Source organism: Pezoporus flaviventris, unplaced genomic scaffold, assembly GCF_033815535.1.
Source record: "Pezoporus flaviventris isolate CSIRO_AGI_PZ_B2104156 unplaced genomic scaffold, CSIRO_AGI_Pfla_v1 ptg000031l, whole genome shotgun sequence".
NCBI classification, from domain to species: Eukaryota; Metazoa; Chordata; class Aves; order Psittaciformes; family Psittacidae; genus Pezoporus; species Pezoporus flaviventris.
In genome coordinates, this window is record NW_026892579.1 from 31,216,395 (window position 1) to 31,232,906 (window position 16,512).

General features: G+C 43.8%; 1 protein-coding gene across 1 annotated transcript; it reads left to right on the top strand.

The window, feature by feature from the left end:
• The first annotated feature begins 6,853 nt into the window (after positions 1–6,853).
• On the top strand, positions 6,854–14,217 carry GCM1 (glial cells missing transcription factor 1). Its single transcript, XM_061460613.1, has 5 exons — positions 6,854–6,973; positions 8,750–9,002; positions 9,942–10,054; positions 11,669–11,797; positions 13,534–14,217. The coding sequence occupies exons 1-5, from the start codon at positions 6,872–6,874 to the stop codon at positions 14,134–14,136; spliced, it is 1,200 nt and encodes a 399-aa protein (XP_061316597.1). The 5' UTR covers positions 6,854–6,871; the 3' UTR covers positions 14,137–14,217.
• Positions 14,218–16,512: the final 2,295 nt, after the last annotated feature.

Genomic DNA, 16,512 nt, shown 5'->3' on the forward strand with positions numbered 1-16,512 from the left:
CTAGCTAAAGTGCAGCTAGAGGAAAGGTAATTCAGAAACCACAGTGAAATTATTTTGGTCTCAGTGTTTTGGAGTGAGCTTTGCAGCACCACAGATGCATTGTTTCCATAAGGTTAAGATGTATAAATAACACTATATAGTCAGTAGGAGCTCCTGCCAAACCCAGGCTGTGGATGTCCCTGCAGGCTTCTGCCCAAACATGCATTTGCTGCCTTCCTGCTCCTGGTGGCCCCACAGAGGCGAACCAGTGCCATGATCTGGGGTCACAGCACAGTCAATGATAGCTTGGGTTTGTTCAACGCGTACTGTGCCATACCTTCTGTCCTTTGTCTCTGCTTTTCTGTGTCAATGTCAACAACAAGATTTGTGGGTCCAGGACCTTGCTGCACAGTGTTCTTCCTTGCTGCTGTCACAGCTGCAAGTCCAGGGGCTTTAGCTCAGTAACTTAGTGCAGAAAAAGTTGTTGGGATTCATCTTCATGAAGGACAAATGGACAAGTGAAATGCAGAGAAAACAAAAGACAGGCTTGTCCTTCTGTGCTGAGGGGAGCACAAGGTGTAAGGAAACCCAGTGACACTTATTAAACTCACACTGCAGTTTGTGCTACAGCATGATAGCAGATAGGCAGGCAATCACTGGAGCATGTCATCAGATTACCAGAAAATTGCTGCACCATGTTATTAGATATGCTGAAAACTGCGCTGTATTCAGTTTCAAAGGCAGGGTCCATCTTCTGAGAGGGCAGTGGTTTGTTCAGAGCAGACTCGGAACAACCTACAATAGCAAGCTGCTCGTGTGGATGGGCTTTTATAGCAAGGCTTGCCTGACATCCATCAAACTGAGCGGCAAGGCAGAAAGAAATTCTCCGTGTCACGGCGTAGTGCAAGACAGAAAAGTACAGCCAGCAGAACTAAATAACCTTGGCAGAGAAACCTGGTAATAGAGCTGTACAGCTTCCAGTACCTAGGCAATTTGCCTTACAGAGACATACCCAGCTTTTAGTGAGCTTGGGGTGCTGGGTGCATGAATGCCTGACAGGGTAGTCAGTCCTTCTGCAAACATGACTTGATCAAGACAAAACAGGGAGGTGAGCCTCGGAGCTAATGTACAAACCAGGCATCCTGGGCTACTAGTTTTGCTGCCTATTATTCTTTCAGGGAAAAAAAATAATGAAAAGCTTTAGGTATTGCAGTTATTGTGGACACTGTATTGTGAGCTCTCCAGTTAGCTGGGGGATAGGTGAGTGCGAGTGGAGGAAGAAAGCAGGGCAAGGGATGGGGCTTGGGGAACAATGATGCTGTCATCACTTTCAGGAAATTCATCTGTTAGTACATGAGGACTTTAGCTATAACAGAGTCCACTGGATTTTTAGAAAACAAGGTGTTGTCTTGCACCATTGGCTTATTTTATTGGATGGGTGTCCTAATACGAGTCCATTTTGCCAGTGAAACAAGGTCTGCAAGGTGGCTGCCACAGCTAGGACCAAGAAGGGCCAGGAGAAAATACAGGGAGGATGCATATGTCTTTTGCAGAAGAAAGCGAACCTGTGGGTGCCCTCCTGCCCATGGGGATATTGCAGGAGTCAGACACCAGCTTAGAAGCCTGAGAAACTCATTTGTGCACCCTGCTCCTGTATGAGGAGTATGCAAGGACAGGCAAAGCTCATAAGAAGGTAGTTTTTCAAGCCAATCTTGAGAAAGAGATAAGCTTAGAAATGCACTAATGTGGTAGATGGATATTGAATGAGAAAAGAACATGTTGTTCATAACTTTGACAGAGTCAATTATTACCACCTCATCAGCACAGGCTGGGACTGCCCATGTGGGTGGACATACCTGTCTGGGTTTGACTTGTTTCCAGTACCCATAAGGCAGAAGTGCAGCTGGTCTTCACCAAGTTTTGCTGAGGACGTACAGAAATAGGTGCTGGGGACTGCTGTGAAGGCCAAGGAGAAAATTTTTGAATAGAGGATATTGGAGCAGCTTTTGTTGGGTTGGATCAGATAAGGCCAGTGACACAGAAGGAACTGAGAGATTCTAAAGGGTGACAGAAACCATCTCAAGAGGCCATACCAGGCTGCCAAGCCTTGGCTTCTAGCTGTATTCCTCTCTTCTAAGACCAACAAATACAGGACCTGGAACTAAATAGATAATCAAGTGTAATCTGGCACTCCCAAAACTGAAAAAGATCTGATCTTGTCTCATGGTTATAATTTCCACTGATCCCTTGGATACTGACCCCAGCCCAATTGGACAAACAGCTATGCTTTCTCAGGAGTAAAGTCACCAATGCCCTGTTGCAAAGCAAGCAACTAGAATGAAACTAATTTTCACCCGGGAAGTGTACCTTTCAGTTGCCTAGGCTATGAAAAGTTCCTCTCGAATGTATAGCAGATCAAATTAGTTAAATCTTTATAATTCTACCTTAACAGTTGAGTCTTTGAGACAATGTAGTCTGTAGAAAGGGAAACATAAAGTGCATAAATGATTACCACAGCAGCTGATTATACCTGAAACAGTGACTGTTCTGAAGTTAGGGCATGATTAACTGATAGAAATTTACTTTGGAATTACCTGCAGCTGAGGATGGATTCAGCTGATATGATACTCCACCTGACCCTGGAGAAAAGCAGAGAGTGTTCTCAGAGATAACAGAAAGAGTCAGACCCCACAACATGAAAATTAGAATGCAGATTGCAAGAACAGACAGGGAACAAGGAAAATAATAATCATAGTGACCTACCAAATTCCTGTTCTGAAGCAGATGGACATGAAAGACAACTCATTTAGCAATTAGACATTCTTTAAATCACAAAAGGGAAGACTACATTGCAAGGAAGAGTAAAGCACCATGTTCAATAAGCAAGTGTCAATCCACGAGATGAGATTTTGCATGCATGTGATGTTCATGCCAGGCAGAACAAAATTAAATGCTCAGATGCAAAGGCAAGATGAAGAACTGAATACCCAATCAAGAGATGACATGAGTGAATGCACTAGACTTTGAAAACTAGCAAAATGAGAAAAGGCGTAAACTAATTTTTACATTACATTATAATACTGCCACTAAGATGTTGTAATTTTAAAGCATAAGAAATACAAAAAGCATTCCAACTAAAACTTTAGGTTTTCTTCTCTACAGAAGCTGGAGACTTCAGCTAAAGCATGAGAATTTATTATCTTAGTGGAAATAAATAAATAAATATTAGGAGAGATAGTTTATACAGTCAGCAAGATGCACAAGTTAAACCAAAATTTTATCCACACCTGAGTCCACCACAGCATCCCAACGTTAATGCTGTTATGATGTAAAGGAAGTAAATAGAACAGCCACAACATTACATGCTTTACAAAATGTCTGGTGTGATAAGAGCTAAAAAAAAAACCAACCAAAGACATCAATAAAGTGAATAGGAAGCTAGACTTCAGTGCCAAAGCATCAGAGCTCACAGCTTTAATAAAGAGCTACTGAGAAATGAAGTGAAACGTCTATTTGTATACGCTCAAGAATCCAAATGGATGATTAAAAAGAGCTCAGTCCCCAGACCTTTCAGTTGGAGCTATGTTCTTCACATGGCAGAAGAAGATATATGCCTAGTATTTAATGCTCAAACACTCCCTTGGGACAAATAGTAATAATATTTTTTTAAAAGTCTTAATAGATTATTCATATTATTCTGTTCAATAGTAAATTATACAACTACCAGGCTATCAGCTGAGAATATTGCTTAGGAGCTAATCCACAAGTGGACAAATATTAGTTTCCTCAAGAACAGGAACTGAGAAGTCTGTCAGAGATATTTACTATATGTGATATAAGTGTGTGGACATGAAGCTGATACGGCAGAGCCTCTGGCAAATCATGCCCACAACTGCATCTGTCTGCTAGAAACAGCTAGGGAAGTAAATAGACAATGAAAAATGAGAATACTGCATCTGACTGAAGTATCATTTAATTGACACAGAGAAAAACTGAGATGATTGCAAGCTGTTGAGTTGGAGCAGTTCAAGAAATTACCATTCCACCAGCAGGACTTTAATATCCCCTTAATAAGGTGCTACAATGGTGATGCATGTGCATCTCTATTCTGTGCAGGCAACACGCAGTACTCCCAGGTGGTCTGATGAAGCCACTCTGAGAGCCTGTGCTGAGCAGTGACCTAGCCCAATGAGGGCAAAAGTGATGAAACTACATATTTGTAGTAGATAAAAAAAGAGCCTAAGACATTCATCAGTGCTTGAGCGAGCTCTGAGGTGAATTCCAGGCTAATCTGTCTGGTTTATAACCTGCAGTATAGACATGCCTGTTCTACATGATGGGACCATCACAGAACCCTGCAGAATATGTCATTCCATACAGCACTTCTAGAAAGAGGAATGAGGGTAGGAGATTAAACTTTTAAATAAAAAAAAAAACTTAAAAACTGTTCAATGAATGCGACTGAAGCAGCAAATCTAGAACTACACTACCTACATAGAACTGACTTCTTACACAAAGCAGTCCAGAATTCAGAAACATGACAACTGAACAAAAACATGAGACCAACAGCCAGTTCTGATAGCCAGGGGGCTAGCAAGAACAGTTTCAAGAAAAGAATTCAAAAGAAACAAAGGAAAAAGAAAAAAAAATTAAAAAAAAAACCCAAACAAACCCAAGGAAAAAAAAACCACAAAAAAACCCACCAAAATTTAAAAATACTTCCATGTCAAAATACAGCAATCTCTCTTTCAAAGTGGCAGACCACAGGGGAGAAGCTCTCACTTTTGGATACTGAACGGCAAAGAAGCATAAAGCATTTCAAATAATGTTGAATATAGAGGCAACCAAATTGAGGATATGTCAGCGCCATCTGGGAACAAAAGCTTGCCTCCAGAAAATGAGCAGCGTCCCCAGTGCACTTTTACACAGGCCAAACCATCTTTTCATTACAAGTGACATCTTCATTTGTAGTGAGTTTATGCTCTGTGTCTGTGAGTTTAATCTTATTACTTCATCCTGCTGTCACAGTTGATCAAATAGCAAGGCTGAACTGGGGGATTAAATTGTTATTTTTAAGTCTAGAGAATGCGTTTTAAAAACAAACAAACAAAAAAAATGTCAGGGCAATCCAGAGAAATATTGCTCAAAAGGAGCACCAGTAGGACCTTGGTATACAGAGCTGTCATCCAAACTTGTATGTTCCTCAGCTCCTGGTGCAGTGCAGCACCACAAAACTCTGCAGTAATGAAAGGAGAACGGAAGAACGATAAAAGGCATGCAAAGGCCAACACCTGCAGTAGAGGAGAGGCATGAGAGCTCCCATCAGCAGGGAGAACTTTCAGTGCCAGGGGAAATCATGCACTGGGAGGCAAGCAGCTGTGGAGGCAAAGCAGCTGTGGAAGACAGTGAAGCACACGCTGTTTGCAGCAGACAACTCAGCCCATGTAAAGGGCCATTGACTACACCTAAGATCAGTTAAAGGTTGACCTCACTGAAAGATGAGACCGAAGAGAGAAAAAGAAAGACTGATGGGAGCACTGACAAAAGCACCTTCTTTGTGTGGTGGTAAAACAATACAAGTAAGGAGCATGATCTGGTCACTGCTCTGTAATAGCCTACAACCACGTGTTTCTGCTATGGGGTCTTCTTCAGTGGGGTATGATCTTCCATATCCTTCTTTCTCCCTCACTGCCACAGCCTGAGCCATAGAGTGGGGCAGTAGAGCTTTGACTATGCTGCCAGAGCACCACATAGCTGAATGTCTCAAGCGTTCTGCAAATATCTGGAAACTTTTGCCTTAAAGGTGATAATACAACATGTGAAATTGAGATCACAAGTATTTTGTAAATGGGTAAACTGAGGACATGAGGCTAAGTCACTTTCCAAGGGCCACACGTGCGCAGAGCTAGAAACAAGAATAAAAGAAATTATGCCTAAAAGGGTCCATGAGATAGAATAGCATTGAGTATATTTTACTTCTTAGTAGTCTCTAACAAATCCTTGTAATAAATTGCAGTGATCTTCCTGAAACCACTGAAGCTGCCCCAGTTTCCATAAGGAGCAAACTGGCCTGTTAATTTTCTGATTTCCCTTTTCTCTCCTTGTCAAAAGAAAAGAAACCCCAAAACCTTTTCATGCATGGGATCCCTGAGGATACAGTATTAAGCTCTGCAGGTACTGAAATTCAGAGGAGGGCACCTGCCTGCTTTACAGGATTTCAGGCAAAAAAATGTTTTTAACACACATTGATGTTTTTTTTTTTTTTACTTCAGGCTGCTGTTGAAATAGGAAAATGCAGATAGCCCAACCCTTCATGTAACTGGTAAGCTCTCAGGGATTACAACAATATTTAAAATAGTTGAGTGCCTTTTCATCTGAAGTCTTCATTTCATTCATGCAGCCCCGTCTTGTTGCTCACCTTTGCTATGTGTGGTATGTGAAATAACTAAAGGTTAAGCAGCAACTCAAAGAGCCCTTAGCAGCCACGCTGCTCAATCAGTTTGGCTCTGGAAATATTCAGCCAGAGTTGGATCAGTTGTACAAGGAGCCTGCAAGCAGAGTTACATGATTATAAACATGGTATCAGAAGACACTGAGGAAAACAGAACAGATGACAAAGGCACAATCTGCTTGCTGTTAACAGTGCCTCTGTAACATCACAGGCTATCTCTAAGCTATATTTTCCACTGCTTTGCCAGCTTGCAAAACTTTTAATGGAACAAGTTTTTCTGGCAGAAGAACACTGATTTTTATCTTTAATGAGCAGCCTCTCTATCATTTAGCTCCAGGAAACAGCTTCCTGGTTGTAAACTGCCTGAGAGCGCTGACAGCCACTCAACTTCAAAAGCAGCCAGGAAAACCTTTCTCGCTAACTTTGGGAAGGAATTCAAAAATGCTGAAAGGTGCAGATGATGTTGTTATGGAGCATGAGGACTCTGCTTCCCAACATGGAGAAATGACAAGCTGGGATATCAATGACATCAAACTTCCCCAGGTATGTGTCTGTCTTAGAAATTTATGAAGTTCTGACCAGTCATCTCCACCGCTGATCTTCAGTGCTTTCTCAGTCATCTATGCTTCATTGCCTTTATTCTCTTTGCCACATTGAGGTATGGGACAGTGCTTTACTGGAAAGCTAGAAAATCTTGAGCAAATACTGATGTTTCCATGCATTGTTCCTTAAATGTATTACTGAAAGACCTGCTGATACTTGAAAAATAGCAATGCTGCAGATGCGTTGCCTTTCTTATCCATTGGTGGATGAGGCGCAGAGAAAGCAAGGGTGAAAAAAAATCTCCTGTTGTAAGTACTGAATTAGAGATGTCCAGGACTTGGTTTTTGCCCTGGGTAGTGTTTTATGAGAAATTAGCACAGCATGCATAGCTGCTTCCAACTCCAGTTGCTCAGCCTTGCTGCAGATCGAGCATGCAGGCAACACTCCTTCTATGAACACCTAGGAAAAGCTTGCTTTGTTTTTGCAGAGATTTGCTGAGAGGCAGAATAGTGATCCATCCATCCCTCAGTCCTTTTCTAGTTCTCTTATCCAAAAATTTCAACCATGCTCTCCACTGAAAGCCCACAGCACCCTGCATGCAAACATCGTCTCCATGTCCCTCAACCCAGCACACTTGTGCCAGATTCTTCCTGCTGCGATCCTTCAGCATGCAGTTCTGCTTTCACCTCCTAACTCTGCCTTCTTACCTCATCCCAGCCTTTTCCCTACTATGCCACTGCTGTTCACGCAAAAGCTCCATGTTCCAGACTGCCTTCTCCCCTACCCTCCACTCCAAGGTCACCTTCACCTGCATTTCAGCCTGGAGGCTTCCTCCACGCCTTTCCCTACACTATCTGATGGCTCTAGAGGGAGCACAGGAGTTTTTCTCCTTTCAGTGGATGCTCCTGCTGCTGCAATGGCTCTCAGTGGCTGGGATCAGCAATTTCAAGGACATTCCTAACAAGTTTTATAATCCTACAAGACTTTTTCCCTCAAAACCATAACAGATATGTTAGGTGTTTTACAGCTTACTGCATTTTACTGTGTTGACTGTACCAAATGAGGTGATGTGTTTGATCCCTTGTTTGTTTGCTGTTTGGGTTTTTCCCTTTGAGTTTTATTTTAATTGTTCCTTGCAGTGTTGTCTTTTTGTTTTGTAGCTTAGTCCACAGCAGTGAAAATAAAACCTGACCAGAATGACAGGTGTCTTTGTTTTGGACTTCAGAAAAGTCACTGTGGAAGGCTGTCACAGCGAAAGGCCAAAACGAGCGAAAGGCCAAAACGAGCCAAAGTCCAGAACTAAACACCCACTTAAATGTGGGCATAGCCTCCACCTGATTCAGTATTTGCCCTTTTTCCAGTGAACTGAGCCAAATCAACACAGATGACTCAGTGTCACAGTGCTGCAAACAGCCTGAAAGGTGAAGCAGGATGTCTGCTATAAAAGGCTAACAGTAGCTAGTCAGGTGATGACTGCTGCCTGCAAGGAAAGTATCTGCTATTTTACGTCAGGCACCTCACCTTTCTCTCCTAGCCAGGTCCTGTACTGAGCTGCACCCGTGGGTGAGTTGGAACAGCCTCCCAGCCAGGCTTTCCTGATGCTTTGGGGCTCACAGGGAGCCATGAGGAGCTGTGGATTTTCTGCCTTCTCTCCACTGTTCCCTCCTGCCAAAAAGCATCACCTGACTGGGTGCTGGAAAACCAGGTCTGCTGGGCTCTTGCGCATGCTCTTCTTTTCCTCAGCCTAAAACGTGGCTTGCTTTGGTCTCTCCACAGGATGTAAGACAGATAGATGGGTTTCAAGAATGGCCAGATTCCTACGTAAAGCATATCTATAGCTCGGAAGATAAAAATGCACAGAGGCACCACAGCAGCTGGGCAATGAGAAACACCAACAACCACAATTCTCGCATCTTAAAAAAGTCCTGCCTTGGAGTGGTGGTCTGTGGCAACAACTGCTCAACCTTGGATGGGAGGAAGATCTACTTAAGACCAGCCATATGTGATAAAGCAAGGCAAAAACAACAGCGTGAGTATGAACATGGCTGTTCATTGTATGGCAGTCGTAAGTGATCACAACACAAAAATCAAGCTACAGGATACCCTTGGGATTATCCAACCTTTCAGATGTCATTCTTTATATTCAAATGCAACTCTTGATTTTGGAACAATGCATTTACATTTCTTACTTTTGGGCCAGGAGTTGTTTGCTTGGTTGTTTTCTTGATTTTTTCTTTTTTAGTCTCTTTTTCTGATGGTTGGGGATTGATTTCCAGCCTTCTCTGGCCCATGAATGAGGCTACTGAGCAGTGCAGGCAGCTTCCTGCTGTGCTGCTCCTACTGAGTGTAGCTTCACTATTGCATGGGCCCAAGAGTAACTCAGGAGACAACTCTTGCAGGAAAGAAGTTGCTCATAAATTCTGATGACTGGAAAAAAGGCTTCATAGTCATGTCACTGGAGCAACACAAAGAAAACAGAGAACATAACCTGCAAGCACATTTTTAATGAGACCATTCCAAACAATTGTTGACTGCTCAGTAGAGCTAGCACATACTGATTTCTGGATCTGATGAGCATTTTGGCTAAAGAGAAGTATTGCTCAAGCACTTACTGAGGTCAGAATGCTGTCCTCTATCAAAATCAGGCAAGAACACATGAAATTCCGGATGCTGCCAGGTTAAAAAAAAATAAAACAGACCATGATAATACATGAAAAAGTCATACTAAAGCTATAATAGAAATAATTTTTGCTAATTATGTTTACTACTGGAACAGAATAAAGGCAATAATTAGTTTGCTTATATTGATTTTTGGTTACATTTGAAATTGTTTTGCATATTTTTTTCTCAGCGTAGTTTCTGAGCCCCAGAACAGAAGTTGCAGTCCACCACCAATGAGCCATTGTACCACACAGGATTCATCTGACTGGTGTGGTATAGAAAATATTTCCTATTATTTTTGTTCCAGGGAAATGCTGTCCAAACTGCAATGGGCCCCTGAGGCTCCTTTCCTGCCGAGGCCATGGGGGTTACCCAGTTACCAACTTCTGGAGGCATGAAGGACAATTCATATTTTTTCAGGTTGGTGTAAAATTACCTTACGCTGTGCAAGTTAATTGTAATTTTAAAGACTGGTTTTTAAGATTGATTAAGGACAGGTTTTGTTCAAATAAATAAAGGTCATTGAATATGACAAGATCAAATGACTGTAAGGAGAAAAATTTTCTGAGTGAGACAAGGTCCCCGAGAAGCCTGATCTAACCCTGAACTTAATCCTGCCTGAGCAGGAGGTTGAGCTAGACCTCCAGAGCTCCCTTTCAACCTAAATTAGCCTGTGCTATTATGATTCTCCAGCATATTAGATTTTTCACTTAAGCTCCCATGAAAATCTCTTGATTTTGAATCACTTTGCCTCAGGAACACAGAAACCAACAAAGTCTCAGAAAATCAGAAACGCCATGTTCTCTCAACCCTTTCTCTCAGGCACCATGAATAAGCACGAGCTTATCTTAGAGCAGGAAATGGTTCTACCCAAGGGAATGTGTATGGAAAATGCCATCTCTGTGTTATGTGTAACTGATATATGGAAAACAGTGTATGCAAGTGTTTAAATGCTGGGCACTATTTCTGGAAGATGTAGTTGTAGTTTAGTACTATAACCATTGAACTCTCCTGTTTTCCAGTCTTTCACTTATGTGCAGGTTAATAAAATTAATTCTCTGCAGAAGCTAAAGGAAATTAATGTTCTGATAAAAATATTTGAAGTGCGAGGAAGATGGAAACGACTGCAGGGACACTGTAGCCAGGCTGCAGAAGACCCAGTGGCTTCAGCTGGGGCTCTAGTGTGGGAGTCTTTTCTGTACATAAATATGGTGCACTGGTTTTATGATTTCAGAGAACTTCTACCCCATCACTCTTCATCTGGGATACATTTGTTACTTGAGCTCACCTTAAATAGGTCTTACCATAGAATCATAGAATGGTTTGGGTTGGAAGGGACCTTAAAGGTCCCCTTGTTCCAACCCCCCTGCCATGGAGAGGGACACTTTCCACTAGACCAGGTTGCTCAAAGCCCCGTCCAACCTGGCCTTGAACATTTCTAGGAACACGCCAGCCACAGCTTCTTTGGGCAAAGAATTTCTTCCTAATACCGTATCTAAATTTCCCTTCTACCAGTTTAAAGCCATTCCCCCTTGACTTGCCACTACATGCCCTTGTAAAATGTCCTTCTCCACCTCTCTTCTAGGCCCCCTTTAGGTACTGGAAGCTGCTCTAAGGTCTCCCCTGAGCCTGCTCTTTTTAGGCTAAGCAACACCAGCACTTTCAGCCTGTCTCCATTCCAGAGGTGCTCCAGCCCTCTGACCATCTTCATGGCCTTCCTCTGGCCTTACTCAAGCAAGTCCACACCCCTCTTGTGTTGGGGCCACCGGAGCTGGATGCAGTACTGCAGGTGGGGGTCCCACAAGAGCAGAGTACAGGCGGACAAGCCCCTTCCTCCATCTGCTGGTCACACTTCTTTTGATGCGGCCCAGGACAGGGCTGGCTTTTTGGGCTGTGAGCACACATTGCCTTATTAAATACAAAGTGTTAAATCAGGCCATATGTGTGGGTTTGGCCTGTGCTACAAATTCTATTCCCTTAAGATTAATAACAAGGTTGTTTCTAACTTTAATATACCGTAATTACTTTCTAAAGTCCAAAGGAGCTCATGACCATCCACGTCCAGAAACAAAATTAGAAGCAGAAGCAAGAAGATCAACCCAAAAAGCACAGACAGCTTTTTCTCCATCTTGTCCAAGATTAAAAAGAATACAGGAACTTGAGGTAACTTTTATTATTGATCAATGAAATTGTGGGTTTAGTGATCCATGGTTCAAGCATGGTGGAGGTTGTCTGCTTTGGGTCTGGGTGAGATCAGGCTTACATCTCCACATTCTGCCTCCCTGTGATCAGTCCAAGAAGGAACAGGGCTATTCTCAGCATCCTTCTCTGCTCAGCACTGTCATCCACTGCCAGCACATCCTGCCTGGAGCCTCTTTGGGCATGGTGGCAACATGGCATTACATCTATACTGTTAAACAAAGCAGGGCTGGAGGGAAAGCTCAGTCATGTCACTATTCTCATGGTCCCTGCCATGGATTTGGCCAGTGCTAACTTGTGCTCCAAGACAACATGCCCTGGAACAGGTCAGGAGAACAGCACGTGTCAGTGACCGTTTCCTGGCAGATTTTGGACCAGGTTGCATCAGGTTTGGGTCCTGTCACTGGACACAGCCTCCCTCCAACCCTAACTATTCTATGATTCTGTGATTCTATGTCTTCTTCCTTCCCTTCCTACAACAGCTTCCCAGTATTTTCACTTTGAATCATGTGGGAGTAGGAACAGACCAAAGATGTCTTAAATACCTAATTATAGAGCCTGCTGTTCAGCTGGTCTGACTCTGTGCAGTTGGAGTGATACCATTTAATCTCAGCTGGTTTCCCTTTCATGGCTCTCCAGCAGGTTCTTTGGGGGTAAATAACCCATCATATTTGTGTTCCGCCAAGATTGGCTGCAATACGACTAACTCGGGAGTCTGATTTGACACATAAAATCTCTGTCCCTGAATCTGCAAAAAGTCTTCTGTAAAGATTTGATTTTAATGTGCTCACAAGAGACAAGGGAGGAGAAAACTGTGAGCCCAAAATAGAGCAAGTGATACGCAGGATGTTTTCCTTACAGCATCAGTGGGTCTTTAGCTGAAGGTGGGCTGGGTCCTACATCAGGTTGTTGGAATTTCTTCTTATGGTGAGTGGAGGACAGCTGAAAAGAGCTTGGCTACTCTGGCAGTCAGCAAAATCACTATAATTAAATGGATGCAAAAGTAGAATTACAAAGAAGAGAGACCTGTAGGTACTCATCAGAAATGGCAGCAGGGAGTGAGTGCTCTGAAAGGAAGTAAAGTTTGCAAAATCATAATCCAATAATTAGGGCAATTAAAGAAGTTGTGAAATATCCAGAACAAAAGACCCAGAAGGATAATTCTTGTCCGCTGCTCCCTCCCTGAAGGAAATTTCTGTTTGTGGGGTAAAAAAATGTAAAGACAGGAAAGTCTATTAGTTAGAAATACAGGCAGAGTCTTGAAAATCTGAAGCATAATATTATTGTAGTGAAAAGATCACCTCAGAACAATCAGTTTAAAAAATCACACTTAGCTTTTACAAACTTCATAGGAAAGAAAGGAATCCGTGGTGTCAAGTGTACTCGCATAATTTAATATTCAGGTGTTTATTTAATATATGCTGGCAGCAGGAGCTGAGGGCTGTGAATGCGAGGTCTAACAATTCTTTCAGTGTAGAACAGGCTTTGAGCAAAATCTGGTCAAACAAACCCAGATCCGTGGTCTGCTGTTTGGTTTGCCCCTAAAGCCCACTGGCACTCCCCCACATGGAGGTTCTGCTACAGCACCTGCTTCGTTACCTGTATTAATGGAACGCTTTCATGAGTGTCTCATACAGGACGGATGTTACGTGTTGCCACAAGACCCCTTGTTTTGCTAACCCATGTCATGCTTTCCCAAGTCTCTGACAGGTGCAGTGCCGACGCGGGAGGCTTTGCCTTTACTTCTTTCCAAGCCAGACATTTCCTCGCTACCGGATAATTTTGGGGGACACATAAGCAAAAGCTCGCGGGAGTCGGTGCTAGGCAGCTGCTCCGGGTGGCTGCCATGCTCCAGAGCTGAGGAGGATGGGGGCTCCAGAGAGGTGCTGGCCTGGAGCAGGAGCCCAGCCCTCAGGAGCAGCCCCAGCGCCGGGAGGCCTGGCAGCGGCCCTGCTGTCCCCTGCACAGCCCCTTCCCCCCAGCACTGCACCCACCCCAGCACCCCACACACCCTAACCATGGAGAAGGATGGACATGGCCCCTTCACGCATAGCACTGGTCCCCTGGGGGATGGATCCTGCGAGGACAAATCCCCACTGACCTACAACGGCTGCTGCCTCCTTCCCCTGCCCTACCCTGTGCCTCAGGGAGGTCCCTGCCCCATGGCGAGTGGGGCACAGCACCACCAACAGCTCTCAGTGCCTCCGAGGGGAAGTGAAGGACATGATGGTGAGGGAGGGCGCCACGTGGGTCTCAACTACTGCAATGACGATGTGTTTTTTAACCTGTACCCATTACGGTGACTGGTTTTAAATGTCCTCTCCGTCTCCTCTTTTGGCAACAGGCCTAATTCTCTATCCCTGTTGCAACGCAGATGTCAAAGTGCTACCGTGCTGATTCCCGCTTTGGCTCCTCTTGCAGGGCTTTCATACCTGAAGACTTGTCTTTGTTCAGGTTTTTTTAAATGTTGTATTTTCCCCCACTATTTCATTGGTCTAATAAAAGGTATCAGCTCTGCTGACAGGCTGCCTTGCTGCCATTCCGTTTTGGTAGCATTTCAATCCCCCTTGATAGGCAGTCTGTTCAAGCCTGCGGGACTGTGGAAGGTGCAGACAAATGACCTCAAGGACCACAATGTCCCGTGTGCCCCTCTGCACTCCTCCAGCTCCTTTGGGCAGTGACATTAAGTTCTTCCACTGCACTAGCCCTGCAAAAGTATTGTGTAGAATCATCACAGAATGGTTTGGGTTGGAGGGGACCTGTATTTCACCTAGTTCCATCCCCTCTACTGTAGGCAGGGATATTATTCACCAGACCAGGTTGCTCGAAGCCCCCTCCAACCTGGCCTTGAACACTGCCAGGAATGGGGCAGCCACAGCTTCTCTGGGAACCTGTGCCAGGTCCTCAACACCCTCATAAAAGTTTTTCCTCTTAAGTCCAATTTAAACCTACCCTCTTTCAGTTTTAAACTGTTGCTCCTTTTCCTGTCACTTACAAGCCTCAGTAAAAAGTCTTTCTTTGTATTTCTTATAAGCCCCTTTCATATACCCTTGTAATAAGGTCTCCCCAAAACCTGCTCTTCTTTAGGCTGAACAACCCCAACTCTCTCAGCCTGTCTTCACAGGAGAGGTGCTCTCATCTTTGTGGCCCTCCTCTGAACCTGCTCTAGCAGTGTTTTTCTGCAGGGCTGAACCCAGTTTCATGCAACTGTATGTTCAAGGTGCCTTGCTGCTTTTTCCACCCACTTGGCATTTCTTTCATTGCAAACTATAACAAATCCTTCAGAATCTTTTTCCATACATCACCTCCTTTTCTGACCGTACCATAAGCTATATTTCAGCAGGATCTACCAGTTCCCTACATTTGTTTAAAAAAGTAAGTTGCTGAATATGTATTTCTTGCCTGAAGTTAGTGGCCAGCTCAGAGATCTTTAGCAGAGTATCCTTTATCTTTTCCCATAACTCACATCTGCATAACTTCCCTGCTTGACTAGCCTCTGCTGCTCTCTGGACTGTTTTAGGGACTGCTATGCCTTGCCCCGCAAAGGGAGGCAGTGACATCCCTGCTGCCACCTCTGCAAGAAAGACCTGAGGGATGTTCTGTCTGTAGCCATATTTCATGGCTGGCTCCTTTAACCACAATGAAGATAGCCTCAGTTCCATGGTCCATCCAGCTGTTGGTCCTGACTGTGTCCTACCCGGCCTGCAAAAGCAAGTTGTACCCTGAAGGTCAAGGCAAAATACAACTTTTATTGGAATGAGTCTGGGAGGACAGTATTACTAGACAAGTGGCAATAAAAACTTCACAGTACCTCAAACTGTGGTGTACCTTGTGTCCATCAAACACATTCAGTCTTACAACTGTTTTGTGGGGTTTTTTTGCTTGTTTTCATCTTTTTAGATTCCCTCTATTTAAAAAAACTTTAGAATATATTAGTTACTAGGGAAATGACTCTCATTGCAGAGGGTGGAGTTCAGAGACATTTATGAGACAAGAACAAATTATATTGGTAGAGTGTTTCAAAATATTTACTGCAATTTGTGAAACAGGGGATGTGTAGTGATTTATGTGGAAAAAATCTAAATGTAGATCACAAAATGACAGTCTGCTGTTTTATGTGAAGGTCAGTTCACCAAACTTTCATTTAGTTTGTGAGTTCCTCTCACGCTAACTTTTATGACTTTCATGGTGATTCTTTGGATTAGTAAGTCAGAGAAGGAAACTTTGATCAAGGGTAATAACAACCTCCACTTCTAAGACAGAAAAAGGGAAATCAACAGGAGCTATAAGTGCTTGTGCTTTGGGAGGTGAGCTGCGGGACTACAGGGACAGACAGCTCCCCTGGGGCTTCATGTCCAATAGCCAAGATTCCTCTGCAACTGCCAAACCGGTCACACCAGCAAAAGACGGAGCAGAGCATGGACCCTGCCTCCTCTCATCCTGTCCTGTCTCATCTCGCCTTTCCTCTGAATTCCTTACCTGTTCACTGCACCACTGCCAGCACCACCTTTCAGCAATGGTACCATACAGATGTGAGGCTCGGGGGCTCCTCGGACAGTGTTCCCACACCTAAGTACCGTCAGTTCTCTTTACACCCACCAACCCCTTCCCCTGATTTTAAAATCTTCCAGCAAAGGCAATTTGATAGCCAGTCACATAACCTGTTACATGGCTTCACT

Excerpts from the sequence above, each read along its gene's own strand:
- GCM1 (XM_061460613.1), top strand. The coding sequence starts at position 6,872 with ATGCTGAAAGGTGCAGATGATGTTGTTATGGAGCATGAGGACTCTGCT. Across the intron at positions 6,974-8,749 it reads ATGACATCAAACTTCCCCAG|GATGTAAGACAGATAGATGG; the intron begins GTATGTGTCTGT and ends GTCTCTCCACAG. Across the intron at positions 11,798-13,533 it reads AAAGAATACAGGAACTTGAG|TCTCTGACAGGTGCAGTGCC; the intron begins GTAACTTTTATT and ends TGCTTTCCCAAG.